Source organism: Podarcis cretensis, assembly GCF_951804945.1.
Source record: "Podarcis cretensis genome assembly, chromosome: 8".
NCBI classification, from domain to species: Eukaryota; Metazoa; Chordata; class Lepidosauria; order Squamata; family Lacertidae; genus Podarcis; species Podarcis cretensis.
This window is the reverse complement of record NC_137177.1, coordinates 67,052,517-67,079,310: the sequence shown is the minus strand read 5'-3', so window position 1 is coordinate 67,079,310 and position 26,794 is coordinate 67,052,517. Positions and strand designations below refer to the sequence as shown.

Here is a 26,794-nt window from a genome sequence, read left to right as displayed (position 1 = left end):
CGGCTGACAGCAGGAGGGAGGAAGGCATGTGATGGTGCTAGTGGGACTGACAGCTTTGCTGTGGGCTAGGGCAGCCTTGTTAATCCTGCTGCTGCAAGAAAGAAACTTCATTGCCAACTGCCTGCTATGCACCCATCACTCTGGAAACAATGATACTTTCATATTGCAGACAAAGGCGCTGCGCCTCAGTGGGATCTGAGTGTGGTTTGCTTACCGCTATTGCTGCATTTGCTTTACATCGTATTATTAAATTATGATGATTATTTAAATAGTACTGATCTAACTAGCTGTCTCGATTTCCCCCCCAAAAAAGCAAGCAGGTGTAGCAATAAAACTGCTAAACTAAACAGGGTCCGGTATGGTTTCAAGTTGGTTGAGGAACCGCGCCTTGAGATCCCTCCCAGCTCTACAGCTCTGTGATTCGATGAACCCCCCTTAATTCGAATCGGGTCCTGCGCCGGATGAGTCGCTTGGGCAGCGCCGCTTTGGAGCTGAAGGAGAGGGGCGGGGCGTCACGGTCGCCCCGCCTTCTTTATTAGCATACCTTCCGCCCGCCCCATGCCGCCGCGCTGACGTCACGACGTCCCTGCTCGGTCCAAGATGGCGGCGCTTTGGCTCCTCTTTGCTCCTCCTGTGCCTGGGCTGGGCGCGCTATAAGAGGGGAGGGAGGAGCGCAGAGCTGAGGTAAGCGGGTGAGGGGCGTTTAAAAGTGCGCGTTGTTGGCGGGGGGGGGGGCAAGTAGTGCCTCCCCAGCCTGTGGTTTGTTTCCCCAAGTTTCCGCTATCCCATAATAAGAGGGAGACCCCCGGCTATTGGGGGTGGGGGAAGAGCCAGTGAAATCCCCCTTCCTTGTTGGTCGCTTGCTTATTAATTAAACTGAACTGGCAGTTCGCCACATGCAGCCTTCCTTTACCCTGAATGGCAATACCGCCCCCCCACGCCTTCCTTTCGTTTCAGTCATTAATCCTCCAATACAGCCCATTCCTCCCCCCCCCCATGATATTTTTTGGGAGGGTGCTCTGCAGTTGTTGTTGGACTCCAACTCCCATCAGCACCAACACAGCCAGTGGATAAGGATGATGGGAGTTGTAGTCTGACAGGCCCCCCCCCTCCACCACACTAGTTCATCTCCAAGCGTTTTTACACAGAAGGAGGGGGGTGCCTTACTCCTGCTCGGAGATGTTGCTTTTTTTTGTTTTTCTTCCTGTGATCAGGCTTGCAGGGACCTTTTCGTTTGGGGAGTGCTTTGGCTTTGCTATTTGCGTTCTGCCCCCGATGTTTCGAGAGAGGGGAGCATTAATAATAATATTAACACTGGTTGGGCTCTGCTCACCAATTATCTTGCCTGGGGGACGCTGCAAATGAACATTGAGGTTTTGCTGTGGACACATAATTTGCTTTGTTTTCATTTTTAGCTGAAAAGTTATGGGAGGAAAGACAGACAGTCACAGTGCTGCTCATTTCATCTATTTTTATGCTGTTGTTTGGGTCTGGGGTATGAAGGAACCAAATTTTACAGATGTTAATGCAGTTGACTAAATAATTCAGTTTGTGCCCAGAGCCCACACCCTGTAATTATTATTGTTATCATTATTATATTTATTTCCCACCCTTTTCCCAGACCAGGACTTGAGGCTCCTTACACAATTAAAGCAACACCCCTCTGCATTATGATTTGTTATTTATTAATAAATATTATTGCTCTTTATTAAATTCATATACTGCCCCAGCCCTTCATCAGTAGGCCACAGGGCTGTTTACAACATACAAAACAAATGTCATAAAGCAGTATCTGTGCAACTTAGAAAAAAAGCAATTACATAAATACAATTATAATAAGGAATACAGTACATAAGTGTTTTGTTCTCTACCCCTGTCTGATTGCCAAGATGAGCAGCCTACCTCTCATTGTACTTAGCTTGGATTTCAATGTTTCCATCCACTTACAATCACAGAATGTTACAATTACCCAAAGGGTTCATCTAGTCCAGGGTTTCTCAAACTTGAGTCTCCAGCTGTTTTGGACTACAATTCCCATCACCCCCGACCACTGGTCCTACTAGGTAGGGTTGATGGGAGTTGTAGTCCAAAAAAAACAGCCGGAGACCCCAAGTTTGGGAAACCCTGATGGAGTCCAAACCTCCGCAATGCAGGAATCCTAGCTAAAGAATCCCTGACCCTTCTACTCCCGCACTTTCTTTCTCTCCCACAGCAGACCATGGAGGGCTCCTTTGTCCAGCACAGTGTGCGTGTCCTGCAGGAACTCAATAAGCAGCGGGAGAGTGGGCAGTACTGCGATGCCACCCTGGCAGTGGGCAGCTTTGTGTTCAAGGCGCACTGGAGTGTCTTGGCGTGTTGCAGCTCCTTCTTCCGGAGCATGTACGACGGAGCTTCCAGCAGAATCATCCTGCCAGAGACCTTTGTGGAGATCTTCACACTCCTCCTCGATTTCTTCTACACAGGCCATCTGGCCATCACCGCGGAGAACTGGGAGAAACTTCTTGAGGCGGCCAAGGAGCTCTGCATCCCAGAGGCAGTCAGGCTTTGCCAGGAGTTCAAGCCTGGGTGCCTGGACGGCGGCGACCAGAATGGCCCGTTTCCGCTCGCAAAGGACCTTGGGGGTCGCTCCGAAGCGCTAGCCGAGACGCGGGGAGAGCCGGCCCCTGGTGGTGCTGTGCCCCCAGGTGACACTGCTCGAGAAGCCAGCCCGAGCCCCTGCATCCGGGGCAGCAAAGTGGCCCAGGGCCAAAGAGAGAGCCCCTGTCTCCTTCGGGGAAGGCTGAAAAGGTCCCCCAAAACAATAGCGCTGAGCAATGCAGGTGAAGTAAAGAGCGCCCCGGAATGTAAGGAGCTCCTAAAAAGGCCACTGAAAAGAGGAGCCGCCGAGGATGCGGGCGCCAATCATGAGGTGGCGTGTGGAGTCATGTGCTAACAGAAAGGGGTTGCCTTTGTCCGCGACGAGCCCCGTCCCGGTTTGAGAATAAAGGCGCCTTAAAGCAGCGAGCAATGTTGGTGGGGACAAAGCAGCAGAACGCCTTTGCTGCTTGTCTTAATGTGGGAGCAGGGGGAGGATGGGTTGGGACCTGCACCAAGGGGCTGGGTGTCTCTTGGGTGGGGGAATTCAAGATCTCTGGGGTTACTGCATGTTCTGGCATTTAGGGACTCGCAGCTGTGGGGAAGCAACTTGGGGTCCTTGGGGAAGCCTTTGTTGGTGTGCAGAACAACTTTGCAGAGGATCCTGGGATACGCCCTGGCATGCATATTCAGTTTTCAGAGGGCCTCAAGGCAGGAGTATGTTCAGGAAGGTAGTCAAGTCTGTCTTGCACTTGTACATGTTACAGGAGGATTGGTAAACTGTGTTCCAGTCAGTTTGTCCATCATTGCCAGTTTTTAAGGCATGGAACTGCTAATAAGCTTCCATAGATGTTTCCCGTAATTCAAATTGGCAAACTTCTGCATCTCCAGGAAGCAGCTGAGGAATCTGGTTTATACTGCAGTGAACCCAAATGTACATATGTGGTTAGTCAGATCAGAAATGCCTATGGTGGTAGGGCATGTCAGTTTAGGGAGTGTTTCTTAAATTATTGCAAATCTCTTCAGTGAGGGGTCTTAAAAATATGTTTTTGGGTGTGAAGAATTCAAATCTGATGTTTTTGTGATTGGGCAACATTGAGCTTGATAAGTCCATGCCTAATGAAGAAGCACATAAACTGCTTTTGGAAAACTAAAGAAGTTTAATTCTACCTTCCGAAAATGTCATAATGCTAAAAAATATATATATTAATATATAATGTAACTGCAAGTACTTGGCAGTCATTTTTAATGATTTCCTTGCAATTTTACACACATTTTACTTAACAAGCAAAACTAATTTGTATTAATTTAACCAAAACTTCTTGATATTACAACTTTTTAGCACCCCTCATTTTTGGAATTTGAAAGTTGAAAAATTCAAGACGCTTTACTATGGTAGACTATCTTCCAACAACCTGGAATGGCTCAGAAAGTTTGTAGTTAGCAACCACAGATGTTCAGTTAGTCTGGTCTTTGTGCAGCTCTCCAGCTTATCTGAGAAATCACGAGGACTAGAGGCTTAACTATTCAAAAATGCAAGTTTTTGAGATTTGCAAGGGCCTGAAAGTTGTGTACATTAAACATCCTTGACCTGATTCATGGGGATTTTGAATAGGGCTGTACACAGTGTTTCTGGATGGGTGGGATCTTTCATAGTATTTTTTTCTGTATGTATAAATAGGCGTAGTGGCTGTAAGAAAACTATTATTTCCTTGTTTCCCATCTGCTAATTTTAATAATAATGAACAATGGCAAAAACACGCTAGATGGATGAGTCACAAATTCATCCCAGCTTGTACTTAGCGCTTTGTTAGAATCAGTGATTCGTGCATGTTGCAGTTTTTATGATGCAGAATTTGAATTGCAGAATCCTCATTTCATTTACCTTTCTTTTGGTTAAAGCACCAAATAAATCCAGTGAGGTATGGTGCAGACTCACGTGTTATAACAGCAGATCTATGCAGGCCTGTTATACGCAGGCACACATCCATATACAGCAAATCCAGGCATCAACAAAACTGTGCACTTTGTCCCAGTACAGCACGAACTAATAAAAGCAACTCAGAAATAACTAACAGCTCTGATTTCAAGGGCTGGCTGCTGTTAGTGCTACAAAACCTGCAGATGGGGTCATACTGCAGTAGCAAGTTCCCTCTCACTCACATACACGCAGTGCAGGTTTGAGCTGTGAGTCTTTGTAAACAAAGAGCTTCTGAATCTTCTAAGTCCAGTTTGTGTTCTTGTTTGTCCCAAAGGCCAGGTCTCTCTAACAAAATGCTAAAAATGTTTTACTGCAGCTGAAAGTCACAATGGGTAGCGGGATATTAGAGAAGAAATGTAACTGTAGTTCCGTGTAGAATGGTGGAAGGATTGGTTTGGCCTACTCAATCAAGCTGCCTCTGCAAGATTGAGAGCTGCCTGTTGGGATTCTAGGTTCAGGCAGCTGTTGTTCTGAGAAACTGAACAGAATAAGCATCTTGTCAGGAAAGGGGGGGGGGCTGCCTTGGATTTTGGGGGAGGCCAGGGGAGAGACAAGGCCAGTTCATCCATCCCATAGTAGAATCATAGAATCATAGAGTTGGAAGAGACCACAAGGGCCATCAAGTCCAACCCCCTGCCAAGCAGGAAGGTTTGGTTGTGTGTTGTGTACTTGAAAAAGGTGGAGCTTAGTCTAAATATTGGGAAACTCAGAGGTCACTCATCAGATACCGCCAGTTAACAGTCCACAGTCTGATAGTAACAGTCCAGATAATTTCAGGGATGGTGAAAATGTATTTGTGTGGGTGGCAGCCAGTCTATTTAATGGAACTGATAGAGCTGGTGATATGAGGACTGAGTGCTCACAGGGGTCTTGGGGACCCACCCCTCTGCATATTTGAAGTGTACACCTGAAAATGTGTAAGGCGCCATGATCAACTTCAGCAGCTCCTTCTCAAGTCTACACTCCATTGCTAAACCAGGTTTGACCTGTGTAAAGGGTGAAATAGTCTAACTATGTTTGTATAGCAGCTTCCCCCAGCCTCATGCCCTCCAGAATTTTTGGGCTACAACTCCCATCCGTCCCGATGGTGTGGTCCAAAACACCCAGAAAGCATCAAAGTACCTTTGTCTTAGAGCTGTGTGAGTTTAAAATTTCATTTTAAACAACATTTACAATTGTTTGGGCTATTCCTCAGGTCCTGGGATCAAGTAAAGGAGAATGGTTGAATCTCCTGAACTTGTTTCACCTGCGCCTCTTATTTGCACTATGTGATTAGGCTACAAATAACACTTGATGGCAATAGAACTTTTACTTGGAACGCTTAACTAATTGGCAGGATTGAAATTAGCCTATAGTTAGTTCCTTTCTTACAGTTGTACTAAATGAATGTTTTAAATACTTGACCATCATATATGGCCAAGTATTATTATTTTTTTAACTGGTCAAGTGGCTAGCCTTTGTGATGGATTCTGTTTATCGTAGTACACAAAGTTGTGTTTGGGTGGGTGTGTAGACGTTACTGCCCTGTTTTTCTCGCAGCGGGAAATGCAGGAGGCTCCCGGCTCAAATGACCTGACAGCTGAAGATGAAGGAGGAGGGAGCAAGGAAAGGGATGAGGATTACATTCCCGGGAAGAAGAGCGTGAGGACCAAAAGGAGAACTCACCTGTCCAGGAAGCCCAGCAGCTCCAAGACTGCTGGGAACAGTGGCCTGCTGGAAGCCGGGGTGCTGGGAAGCCGCAGGGGTGCGACGGGACCAGTCGAATGCCCCACTTGCCACAAGTCCTTTCTCAGCAAGTACTATCTCAAGGTGCACAACAGGCAAGTTCGCATGCCTTGCGCTGGGGAGGGTGTCACGCTCACAAAGATACGGGCTGCCTGTTTTGCCCCAAGAACCAGCTTGTGAATTGAGGCACGGTTGGCTCCTTGCCAGGCATTTGGAGCAGGAATGGGCAGACTCCAAACTTGATTTCTTATTAGAAGCCAGAGAGCCCAGGTGCAAAACCTAGAGGAGTCCAGGACAGGTGCCTTTGAGCACATTCTGCGTGGAGGGATTTGTTTTCAGGACCAGAACTGGACTGAACTCATTCTTGTCAGACAGAAGTCTACTTCTGGTTACTCCAGACTTTCTTTGTTTCAGCAGCCAGATTTAGCTGTGGAATGGGGAAGGAAGATATCTGTTGGTATTGTTAAACAATTGGGAGTCACAAACTCCTGACAGTCAACTGCTGCTGTTGTTGCTGTTGCTGCTGTTTTATGTTATTTTATTTTAATGTATTTATATCCTGCCTTTCTGAAAGCAGCTTCCAACATTTAGAAGCATTGTTACAAAATAAGGTAAAAAGGTAAAGGTACCCCTGCCCGTACGGGCCAGTCTTGACAGACTCTGGGGTTGTGCGCCCATCTCACTCAAGAAGCCAGGGGCCAGCGCTGTCTGGAGACACTTCCGGGTCACGTGGCCAGCGTGACATCGCTGCTCTGGCGAGCCAGAGCCGCACACGGAAACGCCGTTTACCTTCCCGCTGGTAAGCGGTTCCTATATATCTACTTGCACCCGGAGGTGCTTTCGAACTGCTAGGTTGGCAGGCGCTGGGACCGAGCAGCGGGAGCGCACCCCGCCGCAGGGATTCGAACCGCCGACCTTTCGATCGGCAAGCCCTAGGCGCTGAGGCTTTAACCCACAGCGCCACCTGCGTCCCTTCTTCGTTACAAAATACAAAGTAATAAAAACTAACTAGTTAAAAACGATAGCTAAAATACATCAAAGCATGTTTAGAACCAGCAATTGAAAATATTTCCTTGTAACCTGCAGGAAGCACACTGGTGAGAAGCCCTTTGAATGTTCAAAGTGTGGGAAATGCTACTTCCGGAAGGAGAACCTGCTGGAGCACGAAGCCAGGAACTGCATGAACCGTTCAGAGCAGGTATTATGGGAAGGAGGGGGTTACAGCTGGAAAACACACACAGACACTCTTGCAGTGCTGTTGGAGGAACAGCTCTGAAGTACTGGGTGGGTGGAGGCTGCTGTGGTGCCCAAGAGAGAGGGCTGAGTTGAGATGTAGAAGACCCGGGTTCAAATCCTGTCTTGCCCACCAGGGAGCTGTCCCTGACACAGCCTGTCAGCATTGAGCTCCAAACGCTCCAGCCGCAGAGGTGGCAGCCCCAGGCCCCGTCCGCAGAGGGATGACTTAAGGATTTGTGCCTGCATTGAGTCAGGACAAAAGTGGGCTGTTTGGGGTTGGGTGATGTCTAGAAGAGGAGCAATGCAGCTGCCTTCTCCTACAGTGCAGCCTCAGGTGGCTGTCTGCTCAAAAGACACAGAGGCTGGAAGCCACAGGAAGGGAGAGTGCTGCCCTTGGGTTTGAATCCTGCTTATGGTTTCCCCCCTGGGGCATCTAGTTGCTCCCTGTGAAAACAGGATGCTGGACTAGATGGGTGAGCGGCCTGATCCAGCAGGGCTGTTATTAAATTTCTCTGCCTGCTTCCTGAAGCAGCAGAGTCTCTGGCTGCATTTCTCGAACTTGTAGGTTTGCTCGCTCTCATTGGAGCTGGCAGTTCTATGCAGGGTTCTCCCCCCCTCCTCCCAGCTCCCTGAATGTCCTTTTCCCTTTTCTGTCCAGGTTTTCACCTGCTCTGTCTGTCAAGACATGTTCAAGAGGCGGATGGAGCTCCGTGTGCACATGGTGTCCCATACGGGAGAGATGCCTTATAAGGTCAGCCTGCCTTGCCCCTGAGTCTTGCTGGCTGCCTTGCAACAGGACATTTTACTTTGGGGAAGGGGAGCAATTCACATAGCCTCAACCTTCCTTTCGAAGCTACAAGGCAGCTCTGCCAGCTGGGGCTGATGGGAGTTGTGGTCCAAAACATATGGAGGGCCCCAGCTTTTGGAGGGAGGGGAAGGCTGGCATCAGGAACAGAAGCTGTACCTGAACACCCTGGCCAGGTGCCCAACTAAGCACAGAGGCTTGGAGCTGAGGTTCCCTTCGCCCTTCGAGGCTCAGGTCTGCTCTATGGATGGTGCTGTATCCTTTGTTACCAATGGCTACTGTAGGACTTCCGGGAACAGCCCTAATGAAGGAGCAGCTCGTAAAAGGGTTAACAGAATACTTAAAAGTTACAGGGATGATTATTAGAAAGATTTGGAAGTGTTTTAGGGGGTTCCTAAAGAAGAATGGTTTAACCAAGTAAGCTAAAAGGTTGACGGAAAAGTTGTTTTAAGTAGAGGCCAAATAAAAAAAAAGTCTCAGCACAGCAATACTTCATTTTATATAGTAATATTGACAGACAGGTGCTTGCAGTACAATGTGTATGTATCCAAAATTGTAGAGTTGGAAGGGACCCCGAGGGCCATTGTGTTCTTGCAATGCCTCTTTATCAGATTCCCACCAAGCCTTAAGGATGCTACAATAGTGAACTTGGGAATCCTCCAACCTTGATGAAAGGGGAAAAGAGAAGAAAGTAGACCTTCAGAATTATTCCAGCCCTGCACCTCACCCTATAAATACGAGGGATTATCCTTTGTTTTCAGAATCTCCATTTTTGTTTTTAACATCCTTTGTAATATGTGGGACGTTGTTCAGATAACTGTACGGAGGGAAGGTTGGTTTTGTAAGGTGTGGTTCAGTGTGAGAAATGGCTTTTCTTTTCAAATGAAAAGAAACAAAAGAATAGCAACTCTCATCTGCCACTGACCTGCGGCTCTTGTGTCCCCTTGTGTTCTAGTGCTCTTCCTGCATCCAGCAGTTCATGCAGAAGAAGGATCTGCAGAGCCACCTTATCAAGCTACATGGGGCCCCCAAGCCACACGCAGTGAGTATCGGTGTTTGCCAAGACTTGGCAAATCGCCCTTCTTGGGAAACTCTCACCTAAGCTGAAAATGTCCAGGGGACAAAGTGCTTGAGATGGCTTATTCACCATTGAGTCTAATTTTTGTTTTATATGGAAACAGCAGTTCAGGAGAATCAGGCCTCACAGGGAGTATATAAGTGTCTGGGTTTAGTACACTCCAAGGTTACTTTTTCATCTTCTTTGTTAAAACAAAAACTTGCAATTGCTGTGTTTCTGTCATCACAACCCACACTTTCTTTCCCTTTTGCTACGTTTGTATTATTGACCCAGTAAATCGCACAGCTGCATACAATACATCATTACTGGCGAACTTGTCATCTTTTTTTAAAAAAACACAACCTTATTTTTTCTGAAACCTGTTTGTTACTGCAAGCCCAGTGGAGACAGGGAATGTGGTTTGCTTAGGAGATGGCACATTTCCTTAACATGCGAAAATGAAGGGAAGGCCGAGCTCCAGGGATGTTAATGGGGGGAAAGGGGCAGTCTGTGAGGAATTGGTTGAGCCTGAGGCCTCCTCCGCAAGGCTGCTTGGCCTGCAAGGGGCACATCCCTGACCCCAGTCCATCCTTCCTCCTCTTCCTTCTTCAGTGCTCTGCCTGCTCCAAGTGCTTCCTGTCGCGGACGGAGCTACACCTCCACGAGGCCTTCAAGCACCGCGGGGAGAAGCTGTTTGTCTGCGAGGAGTGCGGCCACAGGGCTTCGAGTCGCAACGGGTTGCAGATGCACATCAAAGCTAAGCATAGGTGTGCAGAAGTGGCCTGCTTTGTCCCTTTCCACGGGGAGCTTCCATGCCCCAGTATGCTCTAGCATTGCCCTTCCTCCTTCTGTCTCTGCAGGAACGAGCGCCCCTATGTCTGCGAGTTCTGCCAGCACGCCTTCACCCAGAAGGCCAACCTCAACATGCACCTGCGCACCCACACCGGGGAGAAGCCCTTCCAGTGCCACCTCTGCGGTAAAACCTTCCGCACGCAAGGTATGGGTACAGCCTGGCCCTTGGGGCCGTTCCCACTGAAGGGCAGAGTTGCCGCAGGGCATCTGCTTAGGACCTGTGGGTCTGTCCCACCCGGGCTAGAGAACCTCTCAGTCAGCAGGAGGCCTGGGCAATATCAGGTTTTCAGCACCGTGATGTATCACCAGCCAAACAACGCAATATGGCGATGCACCACGATGTTGAAACAGGGAAGAACAAGCTGCAGGCAGACTGGAGTGAGGTGTACTGTGCTGGCTGGAGCCGGGGAGCCGTGATGTATCGCCAGCTCAAAAAGTCTGAAACCGGTATTGCGGTGTGAACTTCATACGGGTTTCGGACAAATTACCGATACATCTTGCAGCTCTAGTCATTAGTCAGGAAGGAATAGTGGGTGCTTTTAAAGCTATGTTTCCATTCCCATCACTTTTGTAATACAGTCTGGTGTGTATATAGAAATATAAAGAAGGCCTCTCCTTCTGTTTAACTGGTTTTCTCTTCTGTGTGCACACATCAGCAAGCCTGGACAAGCACAACCGGACCCACACAGGCGAGCGTCCCTTCAGCTGCGAGTTTTGTGACCAAAAGTTCACCGAGAGAGGCCCCCTGCTGAGGCACATTGCCAGCCGGCACCAGGAAGGGAGGCCCCACTTCTGTCAGATCTGTGGGAAGACTTTCAAAGGTAAGGGGAGGGAGTGCCGAAACAACTGAGTGAATGAGTGAAATGCTTGTTAAGAGGGGCAAAGCCTTGCTGTCTCAAAACGTGTAGTGCGAAGGCTTTTGTGTAAGATGGAACTACGCAGTTGAGGAGCACGGATCCTGCAGCTTGGCTTTTGCCAATCTGGTGCCCTCCAGGTACTGTTGGACTACAACGCCCACCAGCCCCAGGGTCTGGTATGGTCAGGGATTAGGATCGGAGCACCAGATTGTCTGCACCTGGCTTAGTGGCAGAGGACTGAGCTTTTGTATTCAGGGAGACCCCAGACTTAAGCCAAGTTAAAGAGGCCACCTAGGGCGGGATGGCTGGGCATAAATCTTGGTAGAGCTACTGTCCAAGTTGGCCAGGCTTCTGCCCTCCAGAAGTTTTGGACATGGCCAGCACAGCCCCTGGGAGAAGTTGTCAGAAACATCTGGAGGAGTGGGCAGCGCTGGGCTGGATGCTGTCCTTAGGCAGCCACTTAATGGGCCCCCGGTCTTGCTTTTCCAGCTGTGGAGCAACTGCGTGTCCACGTCCGTCGGCACAAAGGGGTGAGGAAGTTTGAATGCACGGAATGTGGCTACAAGTTCACACGGCAGGTACGATGCGGCACTCGTGGTCTGGCTTACGGCACATTTAAGAAATAGGAATTTTGTGTTTGTGTTTGTGTGTGCATAGCTGACTCCCAGGCTCTTCAAATCCCCTCCCAATGCCTTTTCTTTCTCATTCTTGCAATTCTTCCTTCCTTCTTCCCTCTCCCTACAGTACCTGCATTGATTCCCCCCTTCATCTGAGGAAAGGGGTGGCCAACCTGTGGCCCTCTGTCTATTTTCATGTGGCCCTCGACATCTGCAAGTGCCTAGCAGAGAGAAAACTTGGGGTGGGAACTGGGGCAGGAGGTGAGAGTGACAAGAGGGTGGCTCTGTTCACTTTTCTCTTGGGTCCCTGCCCAACACGTGTAAGCGGCCCCCAAGAGATTATCCTTCATGGAGTGTGGCCCTCGGCAGGAAGAAGAAAAGAGAATTCTCCTCTGTCTTAGGATGACTAAACACTTTCAAAAGTGACCCCCTTGAGAGCCACTGGCCCTCCATGAAGTACTCTCAGTTGTCCAGAGACCTTCAGACATTTTGTCATCCTCACCCCAAACCCATAAGGTGTCCCTCTGGTGCAGATGCCCGGCTGAGGCAGACCTGCCTGAGGGAACCCAGCTCAGCCCCTGCCTTGCCTCCTTGCCCAGCAGTGCATCTGTTACCGCCGGAAAGGGCCCTTAGCTGCTCTTCCCCACTTCCATTTGTGGGCTCTGGGTTCCGACATGCCAACCGTCTCTCCTCTTGCCCTCTCTCGAAGGCCCACTTGAGACGCCACATGGAGATCCACGACCGGGTGGAGAACTACAACCCCCGCCAGAGGAAGCTGCGGAACCTGATCATTGAGGACGAGAAGGCCGTGGTGGTGGCCCTGCAGCCCCCTCACGCTCTGGAGGGGGGCTCTGCCGAGGAAGTCGTGGCGGAGTCGCTCGGCCAAGGCTCCCTGAGCGAGGAGCTCCCTGTACAGAGACTCTCTTCGAACGAGAACTTTGGTCCCCCGGATGTGATCGAACAGTCGCTGATCATTACCATCCCAGATGACTGTGAGACGTAGCGCTGTGCCCCTATTGTAAAGCCCCATCCCCAATAAAGGAGAGTAATTAAAAAAGAAAACCCGAACTTCAATTACATCCATACTCTGAACATAAGGCAGTGTGTAATAATGGCCCAGGTGCCGCTAAAATTTCTATGCTAGGACCTTCCCTTGCTCAGCTGACAGAACCTCTACTCCCTTCCTTCACTGGAGTGAAAAAGAAACATTACCCCCACAGTTCGAACCATTGTTGATCCAATTGCCTGGGACGGGGAAATGGTGGTGGTGGGGTGTTATTTCCTCATCAGCCATGAGCCCCTGGAGTTCTTTGTGTGTGGATTAGGTTACTCTGGCCTTACTACCATCAAGGGATGGGGGAGAAATTTGATTCAGTTCACACTAATCTGATCTGTACTTTATGAAACAATACAGAAACTGAAACCCAGCCGGCCTCGGATATTCCCACTCCTCCAAATCTTGCAATGCAGTTCTCCAAGCAAGCAGTGTGTTCAAAAAAGCATATAAATGTGTATATCCATGAAAATAACTTGCAAAAGTGCATTATATAAGGGAAATCGTTTTGCAGGAAAATACCGTATTTTTCGCCCTATAGGACGCACTTTTTCCCCTCCAAAAATGAAGGGGAAATGTGTGTGTGTCCTATGGGGCGAATGCAGGCTTTCTCTAAAGCCTGGAGAGCAAGAGGGGTCGGTGCGCACCAACCCCTCTTGCTCTCCAGGCTTCAGGAAGCTATGCGCAAGCCGTGGGAGAGCTGCCTGCACCCCGAAGCCTGGGGGGCGCTGAGCTCAGCGTCCCCCAGGCTTCAGGCTTCGCACAGCTCTCTGCAAACCGTGGGAGGGCTGCGCGAAGTCGCACAGCTCTCCCACGGCTTGCAGAGAGCTGCCTGTTCTGCCGGCTGGGGTCGGGGGAAGCTCGGGCTTCCCCCGCCCCAGCCCCGCACCTGGGGGGGGGGGAAGATTTTTTTTTCTTTATTTCCCCCCAAAAAAACTAGGTGCGCCCTATGGGCCGGTGCGCCCTATGGACCGAAAAATACGGTATGTTTCTTAGCAAAATTGCATACAAAGAAGTGTACACGGTATGAATCATAGAACAGAATCATAGAATTTGTAGTGTTTTGTGTCTTATGCCGGGATTACATTCTGGGGATAGTTCGCATGTGCAAAAACACGTACAGTGGAACCTTGGTTCTCAAATGTAATCCGTTCAACTCCCAAGATGTTCGAAAACCAAGGTGCGGCTTCCAATTGGCACAGGTGTCCTGGAAACAATAGCTGACAGCTGCATCGGACATTCAACTTCCAAAAAATGTATGGAAACTGGAACACTTACTTTGGGGTTTTCTGCGTTTGGGAGCCGATTTGTTCGTTAACTAAGCCGACCAAGAACCAAGGTTCCATTGTATGCCCAAACCACCCTCATGCAACCATCTTTACCTTTCAAGCAAAGCAGAGAGCTCTGGGGTGCTCCTGTGGGGGCAAATGGATTCCCAGAAAATCTCCTGAGAACATCCCAGAGCCTGGTAAGCAAGGCTTTTAAAAACTTTCTGCTCCAGGAAAACCCGGTGCAAGAGGAGCTTTTAAGCTCTCCGCCTTCCCTGTGCTTAATCTGTGGGATTTCAACCAGCCGGCTTTCAAATTGTGCAAGTTAATTGCACACAATTGTACCGTATGAAGGCAAATGGCACTAGAATTCATGAGGATTCCTTTTGTGTAAAGAAGAAGAAAAAATTAGTGTGGAATTGTATGGTATGTATAGAGTGGCTGGGGAAACCCAGCCAGATGGGGGGGGTACAAATAATAAATTATTATTATTATTATATGGTACGTAAGACCGGAAAAATGTGATACCGAGACGGCAAAGCCCATCTTGCCTTGGTCGCCTGACCTTCCCGCCGCTCAGCCTGCTGCGTTCACCCTCTTTGTGTAGCTCTGAATGGACATCTGGAAGTGTTGGTTGGTGTTGAGATGGGAGTGGAAGAGGATGACGTAGGCCTTGGGGGCGAAGTAGCCCCCGAAGATCCCGGCGAGGGTGCAGAGGAGGGTGGCGATGTGGATAGCCGCCAGGTACTTGCCCTTGTAGATGCTCGCGGCAGTGGTGTACGTGATGAAGGAGACGAAGTAGATGAGATTGCTGAATGTGATGCACTTGGCTTCGTTGTAGCTGTTGGGAAGGTCCTTCCCCATGTAGCTGATGGTGAAGCAAGCCACGCCCAGCAGGCTGTTGAAGATCATCCAGAAAACGGGGATCACCGTGTTGCCCTGGCTGCACTCCAGGAGAATCAGCTCCTCAAAGGCCTCGTAGTTCTTGTAGGGGGCCGGTGGGCTGATGGTGAGGGAGGTGAGGACCATTGTGCCCTGCAGCCCAGTGATGGCTCCTATGAGCAGGCCGGAGCCGTGGTACTTCCGCCAGGCCCCATACAGGCCCGGAGCCCTGGCCGCCATCTTGAAGACGATGACGATCTGCACCGAGCGCGCCGCCATGCACGAGAGGCACCCGGTGAGGCAGGTGCTGTACACTGACAACCTCAGAAGGCAGACAAAGTGCCCTGGGGCCCCGAAGAAGCAGTAGAGGCTGAGGCCGGCGCAGGCCAGGGCGCCCAGCATGGCGAAGCACATCCAACCGCCGGCCGACTTCACAACAGGCGTGTGGCGGTTCCGCACGAAGACGCCTGTGGTCCCAGCCACGAGCAGCAGCAGGAGGGTGTTGGCTGCCAACAGGGCCACAGAGATGGGGTCGTCCCACAGCATGAAGACGACGGTGCGGTCGAAGCAGGCTTCGCTTCTGTCAGGCGCCCACTGATCCTTCTGGCACTTCTGGCAGGTGTACGGATCTGTGGGGCGGCAGGGCTAGTCAGCGGAGGCAACTGGAAGCCACCTTTTCCCCACCCCCGGGATCTCTGGGGGGCAGCCAACAGGAGAGTCGCTGCAGTGTAGTGGTTAGAGAGTCTGACTACGAGGACCTGTGAGACCAGGGTTCAAATCTCCACTGGGCCAGCTGGGTGCGACCTTGAGCCAGCCGCTGCCTCTCAGCCTAACCTCCCTCCCAGGGTTGTTGTGGGGGTTAAAGGAGGAGGAGGGGGAGCAGAATAATGTGTATACCACCTTGAGGTGCTTGGAGAAAATCCTAGGATACATATGCAATAACCAACTGGGATAGCTCAGCTGGAAGAACACAAGACTCTTAATGTCAGCATTGTGAGTCTGAGCCCCATGCCAGGCAAAAGATTCCCGCATTGCAGGGGGTTGGACTAGATGATCCTCGCGTCCCCTTCCAGTTCTATGATTCTATGAAATAATTAATCCTGGGTTCCCGGCTGCAAGAACGTTGCCTTTCCTCCCATCAACACAGCTCAGCTTTAGTGCACCTATCTGCTGTAGTGCCTCGCCGTCTGTGTGTGCTGCACTCTGGAAGTGCTCTCCTAATATTACAGCGTGCAAGAGTGTTATTAGGGGGAGGTCCTGGGTCTTTGGCACTCATCCCTGCATCTCTTGAGCCCGTCCCCTTCCTCCCCACCCCAACTTCTAGACCTCGCCCACCCACCGTCTTAGTTCGCTCAGGGTCCTAAAAGTGCACCTGCTTCTACAAATTGGTAGCAAACAGGTGGACCATTTAAAACAAGAGACTATATATATATAAGATTAAAACATTCCAAAGACAGTTACAAGCATCTAAAACCAGTCACATTTAGAAATAAATTGAAAAGCAAATAAAAACGCATCTGAAGCACATTCTCTTCCTGAGGCCTGTAGGTTTTTTTTAGGTCTGCTGGACATGGTATCTTTGTGAAGGGGTGAACTAAGGTGCCCAGTATTTCCCGAGGGAAAGAATGTGCTTTAAAAGTATACCGGGTACAAAACTCTCCTTTTTTTGCCACTGCCATCACCCCCCAGGCTAGCATGAGCAAACCCTCTGTGGCTCCAGCACATTTCCATGTTTCTCCATCCCTCCGATGCTTTGCAAGAGAGCTTCCTGCTTCTGGTCATGGGCCGCTTGGCCATGGCTTCCTCCTAGAGGATGCAGGTGAGACCACAAACCCTGCCCCCAAACCTCAAAAGCTCAGGAACATTATGCAAGGCTTGGGCTTTGGGATTAGGAAGCCATGTGACCTCAGAGGCGTTGGCCCTGTGGGGAGACAGCAAGGGGGCAGAGCCAGCCTGAACCCGTGGAGGCCATGGGTTTAAAGAGGCAGGAAGCAGAAGAGTTGAATCGCCTCTGCCCGCCTGCTTCTGACTCTGGTGCTGGCCTGGCCTTGCCCTGCCTGCTGACAATTCACTCACCGCTTCTGTTCAGGAAGGTTCCTGGAGAGCAGCCCACGCAGTGGAAACAGCACTGGTGCATGCCTTGCTGCACCTTCTGCTCCCCCGTGCCGCATTCCTTGGAGCACACGGAGTCAGGGACCTGGGCGGGAGGATGAGCGTTGGTGTCAAGGGGTGTAAAAGGTAAAGGTAAAGGGACCCCTAACCATTAGGTCCAGTCGTGACCGACTTGGGTTGTGGTGCTCATCTCGCTTTATTGGCCTAGGGAGCCAGCATTTGTCCGCAGACAGCTTCCGGGTCATGTGGCCATCATGACTAAGCCGCTTCTGGCGAACCAGAGCAGTGCACGGAAACGCCGTCTCGCCGGAGCGGTACCTATTTATCTACTTGCACTTTGATGTGCTTTCGAACTGCTAGGTTGGCAGGAGCAGGGACCAAGCAATGGGAGCTCACCCCGTCGTGGGGATTCGAACCGCTAACCTTCTGATCGGCAAGTCCTAGGCTCTGTGGTTTAACCCACAGCGCCACCCGCGTCCCTGTCAAGGGGTGTAGGTAGACCCAAAGTGCCCCCATGAGCCAATGCTACAACCCCCCTGTAGTAGAATGGGTTGCTTGCTCCCATTTTTCCTGGCAAGGGGAATTCCAGGCAGACCAACGTCATGGGTGGTGGCTAGATCTCAACAATAAGAATCTTCCCTGGGTGTATGAGCCTCCCACTCCTCCGTGTGTGCCTCCTTACCTGATTATCCTCTGTGTGCCACAGAAGCCTGTCCTTGTGGATGCTCAGGCGGTCCGGGTTCCTGTCAAAGGAGCCCACCACGGTGTAGTTCCACTCCTGCCCAGCCCATGTCCACAAGACCAGGTCGTAGCCAACCAAGGGGTCCCCATTGGTATCAAAATAAATCTGTCTGTGGTTCAGGCTGAAGTTCACCCGCTTCACTTCCTTCAGGAGCTGCAGCAGAGAGACAGACAGACAGACAGACTAATCCAGCCAAGCCTAACCTGATATCCTTCAGATGTTCTGGACTACAACTTATGTCAACCCCAGTACATCTCATCTGGCGAAGCGTTCTGGAGGACTCTAGAGCTTGCCACGTTCATGTGGGTTAGTCCAAAGATATTACCAAACTGTGGGCTTGGAGGTATTTTCCAGAGTTTCTCTGGGGAGAAGGAATTAACTGATAAACCAGTTTTGAGTCTTCAGTGTGGAAGCGCCCCATGTTTAAAATTGAATGCACGGGGCCTTGTTTTACTGGAAGACCTCCAAGCTGTCTGAGCCAAATGGTCCCATTCCATGGACAAACTCCCCTTCCATTTTTTGATTTTGAAAACTCCCCATGGATTCTGCAAATCTCCACACCCCAAACCCGAACTCTTTAATTAGGCAGGGTTTGTGAGCAGGAAAAAGGAGGGGAAAGGGCAAGCGATCCAGGGCCCAGTGCAAGCGACTTGAGGGCTGTGTCTCCTGTGTCACCCTCTAACAAGATGAATCATAGAGTTGGAAGGGACTCTTGAGGTTCATCTAGTCCAACCCCCTGCAAGGAAGGAATCTTTTGCCCAACATGGGGCTCAAACCCATGCCCACGAGACTAAGAGTCTCATGCTCTACCAAGTGAGCTATCCCAGCTCACATACCCCCAATGCCCATCAGAGCATGCTCAGCTGGAGAGATGGTGTGGCATAGGCGCTAAGAGCATATCATGCAGAGAAATCTCAGCTGTTATTCTGTTTTCTTCAGCATCCTGGAATCCCAGGAAAACACAGAGCAGGGATAAGCACCATGGCACCCTACAGATGTTGCAGCCTCCATCTTCCATGAATCCTGCTGGCTGGGACTGATGAAAGCTGGAGTTGAGCAATATCTGTAAAGCCACAGGTTAGCCACCCCTGGCTGGCACCTGCTTTTTCCATGGAGAGACCCCACTCTTACCGCAGCAGGAATGCCATTTTGGCACTGTCCCTGCCAGATAAATGCCCAGAGACAGAGACAGAGAGAGTCAGAGATGGGGAGGTTTACCTGCCATGGATAGACGGTGCCCTTTTTGCACACACCAGTTTGGCAGCCCAGCAGACGATGGAGGGCATGTGCCATGACATACACCGCCGAGTACACACTGAACGCTCCTTGTGTGTCGTAGGGCGACGGCTCCTGCCTGTCGGGCAGCTTGCGGAACTGGGAGAATCGCTGGCCGCACCTTTCCTTGCAATTCTGACATGAACCAGCGTCGCCCCTGTGGCCACCCGCTTCCTCTGATGCAGCAAAAGCTGCTTCAAACGCCTTCATCCCCGAGAGGCGTGCCTGGTGGATGGTTACCCCGAGGACCGTGCCGATGCCCTGAACACCGGGGATCTTCCAGATTTCCGTGGCCAAAGACCAGTCTTCCGTGCCCAGCCACACCTTCCCGGTCACGTTCTGCCGGGCGGCCTCCCGGAGGAACAGGAAGGCGCTGCGCTTGTTGGCGAAGACGGTCACCACGTTGGCGGCAGAGGCCACCACATCCACGATCATGCGGGCCACCTCTGCGCTGCTGGCGGGGATGACACCCTGGTAGGCGAAGCAGATGCCCTCCTGCGGGGCCACTTCGTGCAGCATCTGCAGGCCCTGGAGCCCGTAGTTGTTGTCGCTGCCCACCACCGCGACCCAGGTCCACCCGAAAGTCTTCAGCAGGCGCACCATGGCGTCCACCTGCAGCTGGTCAGTGGGGATGGTGCGCAGGAAGGAAGGGAAGGTCCTCTTGTTGCTGAGCATCTTACTAGAGGCTTCGTAGCTGACCTGGGTGGGAAGAGAGAGAGCATGGCAGGAAGGAGGCAACTGAAGTTTAATTCCCAACAGCAACCCCTTCGGTGTTCCCAGCATGGCCAGAGATGATGGGAGCAACAGCTGCAGGGCCACAGACATCCCCTCACCCCTGATGCAGCTGGATGGGGAGATGGAAACAGTTCTGTGAGTTGGAAGGGACCCCCAAGGCTCATCTAGTCCAACCCCCTGCAAACCAGGAACAGCAGCTAAAGACTCCCTTGACAATTGGCCATCCACCTTCTGTTTGAAAACCTACAAGGAAGGGGAGTCCGACACCTTCCAAGGGAGTCTGTTCCTTCGTCAAACAACTCTCACCCTCAGAAAGTTCTTCCTAATTTTCAGCTGGCACCTCCTTACTTGTCATTTGAATCCATGAGTTCAGGTCCTGCCCTCTGGAGCAGCAGAAAACAAGCTTGCTCCAGCTCCATCACTGACGGAAACAGAGCCACCGGTGGGACGTGTGTCTCCTAGCTAGTAGCCAACAGTCATACAGTGCTCCTCAGACGTCTTTTATCATCAGTCCGAGGCTCCCTCTGCTTCAATTCACGGCCCTTGCCCTCCCCAACATTTCCTGAAGGCTCTCTTCTGCCTAATCTACGCTTTCACAGACATGATCCGGCAGGAACCTCTCCCCAACACAACTTCCCAGTGGACTGCGTCACTTTTACTTTGCAGTGATCTCTCCTGCACCAGCAAAGAGGGTAATTTGCTTTGGGGGAAGATGTGTGAGAAAAATAAGGCAGAATCGCAGAATTGGAAGGGACTCAAAAGGCTCAGCTGGCCCTGCGATGCAGGAATCTCAATGAGACAGTTGTGAAACATGCTATCAACAGCCTAAAACAGAGACCAGGAAGAGCAGTCTGGCACCAAACCAACCCACTGACATCTCTGGGCAGCTGCTGGTGCCTGTTCTGCCCACCCCCCAATAATTTTCTTCATTCCTGGGCCTGGCTATGCTGACTGTGGCTGGTGGGGAAGCTGGAGAAAGCACAGAGTAGGAGACGGCTCTCCTAATCCACGAAGTCCCACTGCCCTTCGGGGGCTTACCTCTGGCATGCAGAAGACACCCAGCAGACTGGCTGTCGTGAAAGCATTCTCACTGGTGTCTGGCCCGATGACGCCCACAACCTTGGGCAGGGAGTGGGTGTAGTTGGCAGCCACCACCAGCTGCCGGGCACCGCAGCAGCCCTCTCCCCCACCCTGGGAGAGGACGCTCAGCGTGGCGTACATGTTGGAGGATGCCGAGCAGGTGTCGTAGATCTCGTACCCCAGAGTGACATTGGGCAGGAGGTGGCTGGAGTTGTTGATTTCCTCCACCGCCAGGCGCATGGCCTGGACCAGGTAGTAGCCATGGTGATTCGCGTAGTACATGCTGCAGAAACAGAGAAAAGCCACAGGAGAAGGTGGAACTAAAGGACAGGTGTGTGTGTGGGGGGAATCCCAAACAGGACGGGGTGGGGGGAATCCCAAGTCGGACAGCAGCAAAATATTGCATGCATAGTAGACTGCTCCTATGCAACAGGCTCCATTATGATACTCCATTCCATGCCCTCCCTCCTTGTTTCCTGCCCCACAACCCTGAATTTGTCAGCACCTTCTTCTTTTTTATTTCTCTCTATTTCTTCTTTATTATTTCTTTTTGGCTAACTGTACATTTATGTTGATGGGACGCAGGTGGCACTGTGGGTTAAACCACAGAGCCTGGGGCTTGCCGATCAGAAGGTCGGCAGTTCAAATTCCCACGACAGGGTGAGCTCCTGTTGCTCGGTTCCTGCTCCTGCCCACCTAGCAGTTCGAAAGCATGTCAAGTGCAAGTAGATAAATAGGTACCGCTCCAGCGGGAAGGTAAACGGCGTTTCCATTTGCTGTTCTGGTTCGCCAGAAGCAGCTTAGTCATGCTGGCCACATGACCCGGAAGCTGTACGCCAGCTCCCTCGGCCAATAAAGCGAGATGAGCGCCGCAACCCCAGAGTCGTCCGTGACTGGACCTAATGGTCAGGGGTCCCTTTACCTTTACCTTTATACTTATGTTCTTTGAGGGATGAAAGAGGAAAGGCCCTGTGTGAGAGGCAAGGGAGAGAGAATCTCCCAGGTGGGAGGCTGGGGGAAGTGCCCAGGTGAGAGCTGGGATGATTTATATCCCATGGTGTGCATTAAGAGTAAATATATAACCTTGATAGAGGTTTTCTTCTTCTTCTCCTCCTCCTCCTCCTCCCCCTCCATTTTCTTATCTTTTCTTATGCTCGCTCTTTCTTATTTTTACTCTAAGTTTTGCTTTTACTGCATTCTAAAACTTTTAATAATGTTTATAAAACACAAACTAAAAACAATACTGAACTGTAAAATAAAATGGTCAAACAAATAAAATGGAAGATAGATTGGTTGCAAAAAAAAGTAAAGTGTTCAGTTCTCACTGGGCTGCTTGGAGAGTTGTCCCCCTTAGTTCCTCCCTCCTCCTTGCCTGCTGATACTTGTCTTATTATGATCTCCGGAAACTGTTTTAGTCAAGTCATTGGTCCACCTGCTTCAAGATTCCCCGCAAGGTGTGGCAGCAGCTCTCTGGGGCTGCAGATGGGGGTCTCTCCCAGCCTTTGAGATGGTGAGGATTGAACCTGGAGGACCTTCTACTCTGCCCCTGAGCCACAGCCCTTCTTGTGCCCTGGTGGCACTGTTTTGATTGCATGAGCTATAACTTTGGAGCTATTGATTCGTGTACACAGCTTCTTTGGGGAAAATTGAATAGGAATTTCCAGCCCCCTTCATCTTTTATAAAACTGGAGGAAGCTGGAGGGTCAGGGATCCATTGCACATAACTTTGTCCCATGTATGTTACTTGTTGACACAAGACACTGTTTAAAGGAGATTGGATAAAATCCATGGAGGAGGTGAGATTGATCAGTGGCTATGAGAGCCAGTGTGGTGTAGTGGTTAAGAGCGGTAGTCTTGTAATCTGGTGAACCAGGTTCGAGTCTCCACTCCTCCACATGCAGCTGCTGGGTGACCTTGGGCTAGTCACACTTCTTTGAAGTCTCTCAGCCCCACTCACCTCACAGAGTGTTTGTTGTGGGGGAGGAAGGGAAAGGAGAATGTTAGCCGCTTTGAGACTCCTTCGGGTAGTGATAAAGCGGGATATCAAATCCAAACTCTTCTTCTTCTTCTTCATGATGGCTGTACGGAACCCTCCATATTCCAAATGGGAATAGTCCTTGAGACCTTGGAGCAGACACATGCTGGAGAATAGAACTCCAAGGTGGCTGTCACCAATGGAGGCAAAAGCTTTGAAAAAACTTAATATGGAGGCTAAATGGCCAAAATATTGTGAAATTTTAGAACAGGAGGGTGAGAAGTGGAAATTGCAGAGTTTTGAGAATCTAAAAGATAAAGTGCGAGATTGGCTTCACTACTACCAAATATTGGAGGTCTATAAGTTGGACAGGAAAATTGGTTTTCAGGTGGAAAAATCAAAATTGGAAACAGAGTTGTTAGAATCCAAAACTAAGAATTTGTCAAAAATGTATAACTTGCTGTTGAAATGGAATACACAGGACGAAACAGTTAAATCAGCTATGATTAAGTGGGCTCAAGATATTGGTCATAACATTATGTTTGCTGACTGGGAAAGGTTGTGGACCACCGGTATGAAATTCACGGCATGTAATGCCTTGAGAGAGAATATTATGAAAATGACCTATAGGTGGTACATGACCCCAGTCAAGCTTGCAAAAATTTACCACTTAACAGATAACAAATGCTGGAAATGTAAAGAAAGTGAAGGTACATTCTTCCACCTCTGGTGGACATGCCCAAGGATTAAGGCTTTCTGGGAAATGATATATAATGAAATGAAAAAGGTATTTAAATATACCTTCCTGAAGAAACCAGAGGCCTTTCTCCTGGGTATGGTTAGCCATGTGGTGTTAAAGAAGGATAGAACTTTTTTCATGTATGCTACTACAGCAGCAAGGACTCTCATCGCAAAGTATTGGAAGAGACCAGATCTACCCACCCTGGAAGAATGGCAGATGAAGATGACAGACTACATGGGACTGGCAGAGATGACGGGCAGAATCCGAGACCAGGACAAAGAGACAGTGGAAGAAGATTGGAAGAAGTTTAAAGACTATCTTAATAAATACTATAAAATTAATGAAGGCTAAAAAGATTTGGGTTTAAAAATTAGTGGTTTACAGGGGCGTTGATTAAGGAAAATGAACAGAATTATTAAAAACTATGGGAAAAATGGGAATGGATTTGCTGATAAGATAAATGAGATTAGAATACAGAAGGGAGAGGTGTGAGGAGGTCGGTGAAATTAGGTTTAGAAAATAAGGTTTGAATTTATACTTGTTTTTGACTTGTTTGTTGGTTTATGTTTTTTTGTTGTTGTTGTTTGTGTCTGTGTTTATATGTGTTTATTCAAAATTTTAATAAATATCATTTTAAAAAAAAAAGTGAGAGAGACCTTGGAGCAGACACAGCATGGCACTCCTTAATGGGTTTTCAGCTGAACTGCCTCTCAGAGGGACAAAAGAAAAAATGACTGCCTAGAAAATATCAAAACTGATTAACCATCCAGAGAAACACAAAAGCTGATTGCAAATAAGTAGGATGCCTCTCTGTTGCCAATACAAGCCTGGTGTGTGTGTTGGGGGATGGGGAGAAACGGTCTTAAGCTGACTGTGAGTCCACATTGGAAGGGGCCTGACTGCAGCTCCTGAAAAAAAGTCTAGAGGACGGGTGCCACCACACACAAGGCTCTGCTGCCTGTAATGCTACTTCTGCTTGTGCAGGATGGTGGGATAGCAAGTAGAGGAGCCTCACTTGAAGGTATAAGCGTGTCTATGGGAGATGTTCCTTCAAGTACTTGACTGTGGAGAAGTTACTTCGGTAATTGCAGTTTTCATTTGCTCTTTTGCCAGGATAAAACATAGCTTGGGACCACATGCTTCCCAGACACAGATACCTGCATCCTACATAGGAAGATGACTTATCAGATCACTGGCCCATCAGACCATTTAGCTCAGTGTGGTTTACACTGACTGGCAGAAGCTCTCCAGGGTTTCAGGCAGGGGTCTCTCCCCACCCTACTTGGAGATGCCTTTGGGAATTGAACCTGAGACCCTCTACACGCAAAGCACTGAGCTATGGCACCTGCGATATTTCTGGCTCCTCTCACTTACCTGTCACAGATGGCAACTTCTGGCTTAGTTTTCTGGGATTTGGTGATGTTACTCCGGTGAATTTGAAACAGCCCTGCAAGGGTATAATCTCCATCCAGCCTCAGCGGGGATGAAATCCCCTGGTTTAAGCTCCCACTGGCCCAGCAACAGAAGCCCATAAGCAGCAAATACGCAAAGGGTGGGGGAGAGAGACTCATCCTGAACAGACCAGGGGAAGTCACTGTTGCAGCCACAAGGGCACTCTGCTTTTGGGGGAGGAGGAATACTGAGACCAGTGTCCCTGAATCAGCTGGGATCATTTGCATAACCCTGCACACCTGTAAAATGCTTCAGAGCAGAGGGCAAGATATACATACACAGGAAACTTTCCTGGAGCAGGGAGGCAGCAGGATGCAAGCCGAAAACCAAATTGTGGGGTTTAATTTTCCTAACAGACTCTGCAGGAGAGTTGAAGTAAAATGTGCTCTCTCCTCCTGGGCTCCTTGTGGAATAATTAGACCCTATAAACACTTGCAACACTCCTCACGCCCCCTCTATTACAATCACGTTGACTACATCATGTAGGAATGGATGTACTAGCGGCCTGTGCAAGTCTCTAGTCCTCAGCTGCTAAAAAACCCCCAAAGCACCCAAAAGGAATATATCATTTCAATATTTTGAAAGACTGAAATGAAAGAAGAGGAAGCAGCTGTGTTTTGACATGTTCACTGCCACGCTGTTACAATGCCTGGCTTTTTGGAAATAATTGGCACTTCCACCAAGCACGGGTCCATCGCTGGACTCTATGCTGCTTCATGTCTGCATGATGACATCCTCATCCAAATGCTGGTCTGTATTATTTCCCCACTTAATCCAGATTATGGTTTCCATGGAAAATTCGATAAGGAAAGAAAATATATGCAGAAACAGTGAATCTTTATTAAAAGAGGAGAAAATGGGGATCCCCCATGGTGGGGGAGAACATGGGATGGTATTTTTGATGATGACACTTTGCTTTGCAGAATTTCTAATGGTATGTTTTGTTAAACACATAATACAGGTGAATGGTTAATCTTCCTCAGTATTGTCCACATTGACTTCCAGCAACACTCTGGGGTTTCAGGCAGGGTTCATTCTCAGCACCACCTGGAAATGCTAATGGTAAACCTGGGATCTCCTGGATGCAAGGCAGAAGCTCTGCCACTGATTTATGGCCCTTTCCTTTAATTCTTAAACTCTATAATCAGGACAAATATTTGTAGAAATGAACCAAACCAGTGGGTTGTTACCAATGCTGGTGATACTCCAAACAGACCCATTGGAACGAATGGATGTGGCATTGATTTCAGTGGGTCTGCTCTGAGTAAAACTCAGCTGGATGAAATCCCAGTATTGGGGAGAGTGCAGTGATTTCCATTGCTCTGCCCATTTCCATCATGTGTAAACCCCATCGCACTTCCCTTCCTTCCCTGGAAAAACAGCTTTGGGAAGGAGGGAAGTTTCAGCAGGGAATGAATGAAGAGGTGTGCTTAACCCTTGTTCCACCTGACACTGGGCCTTATCCAGCTATGCTCTACACAAAGTAGATAGACCCACTGAAATTAATGGACCTCAGTTTGTCATGGCCATTGTTATGTAGTGAAGTTTCACCCTGGGCCAGCAGGGGGATACTGTATATAGTTTTCACTCAGGTCTGTAGATAGTTTTCCCTCAGGTCCACGTCAGTTATTTTAGGCGGGAACTCTGGGCTGTTGTTGTTGTTACAATGTTGACAGCCGGCTGCCTATAAAAGCAGGCCGGCTGAGCTGTTTGCAGGCAGTTCTATTCCAGCTTACAAGAATAAAGAGCTACTTGGAGAAATCGCTGTGTCGT

The 26,794-nt window shown here is 49.6% G+C and overlaps 2 protein-coding genes across 5 annotated transcripts; one reads left to right on the top strand and one right to left on the bottom strand.

Annotated features, from left to right (window-relative positions):
- The first annotated feature begins 549 nt into the window (after positions 1-549).
- ZBTB48 (zinc finger and BTB domain containing 48) lies at positions 550-12,766 on the top strand. Of its 4 annotated transcripts, none has more exons than XM_079986945.1 (11): positions 550-684; positions 2,213-2,908; positions 6,095-6,375; positions 7,367-7,478; positions 8,175-8,267; positions 9,277-9,363; positions 9,991-10,145; positions 10,239-10,375; positions 10,887-11,051; positions 11,577-11,665; positions 12,414-12,766. In XM_079986945.1, the coding sequence occupies exons 2-11, from the start codon at positions 2,219-2,221 to the stop codon at positions 12,705-12,707; spliced, it is 2,103 nt and encodes a 700-aa protein (XP_079843071.1). In that variant the 5' UTR covers positions 550-684; positions 2,213-2,218; the 3' UTR covers positions 12,708-12,766. The 4 variants fall into 4 exon arrangements, with proteins under 4 accessions (XP_079843071.1, XP_079843070.1, XP_079843073.1 ...); XM_079986944.1 differs by having other exon boundaries at positions 6,095-6,379; positions 7,371-7,478; XM_079986947.1 differs by having other exon boundaries at positions 2,213-2,920; positions 6,110-6,379; positions 7,371-7,478.
- A 1,681-nt stretch (positions 12,767-14,447) lies between these two features.
- TAS1R1 (taste 1 receptor member 1) lies at positions 14,448-26,545 on the bottom strand. Its single transcript, XM_079986882.1, has 6 exons — positions 24,944-26,545; positions 20,811-21,135; positions 18,981-19,736; positions 17,703-17,915; positions 16,985-17,105; positions 14,448-15,537 (listed from the first exon to the last, which is right to left on the bottom strand). The coding sequence occupies exons 1-6, from the start codon at positions 25,246-25,248 to the stop codon at positions 14,603-14,605; spliced, it is 2,655 nt and encodes an 884-aa protein (XP_079843008.1). The 5' UTR covers positions 25,249-26,545; the 3' UTR covers positions 14,448-14,602.
- Between the last annotated feature and the right edge of the window lie 249 nt (positions 26,546-26,794).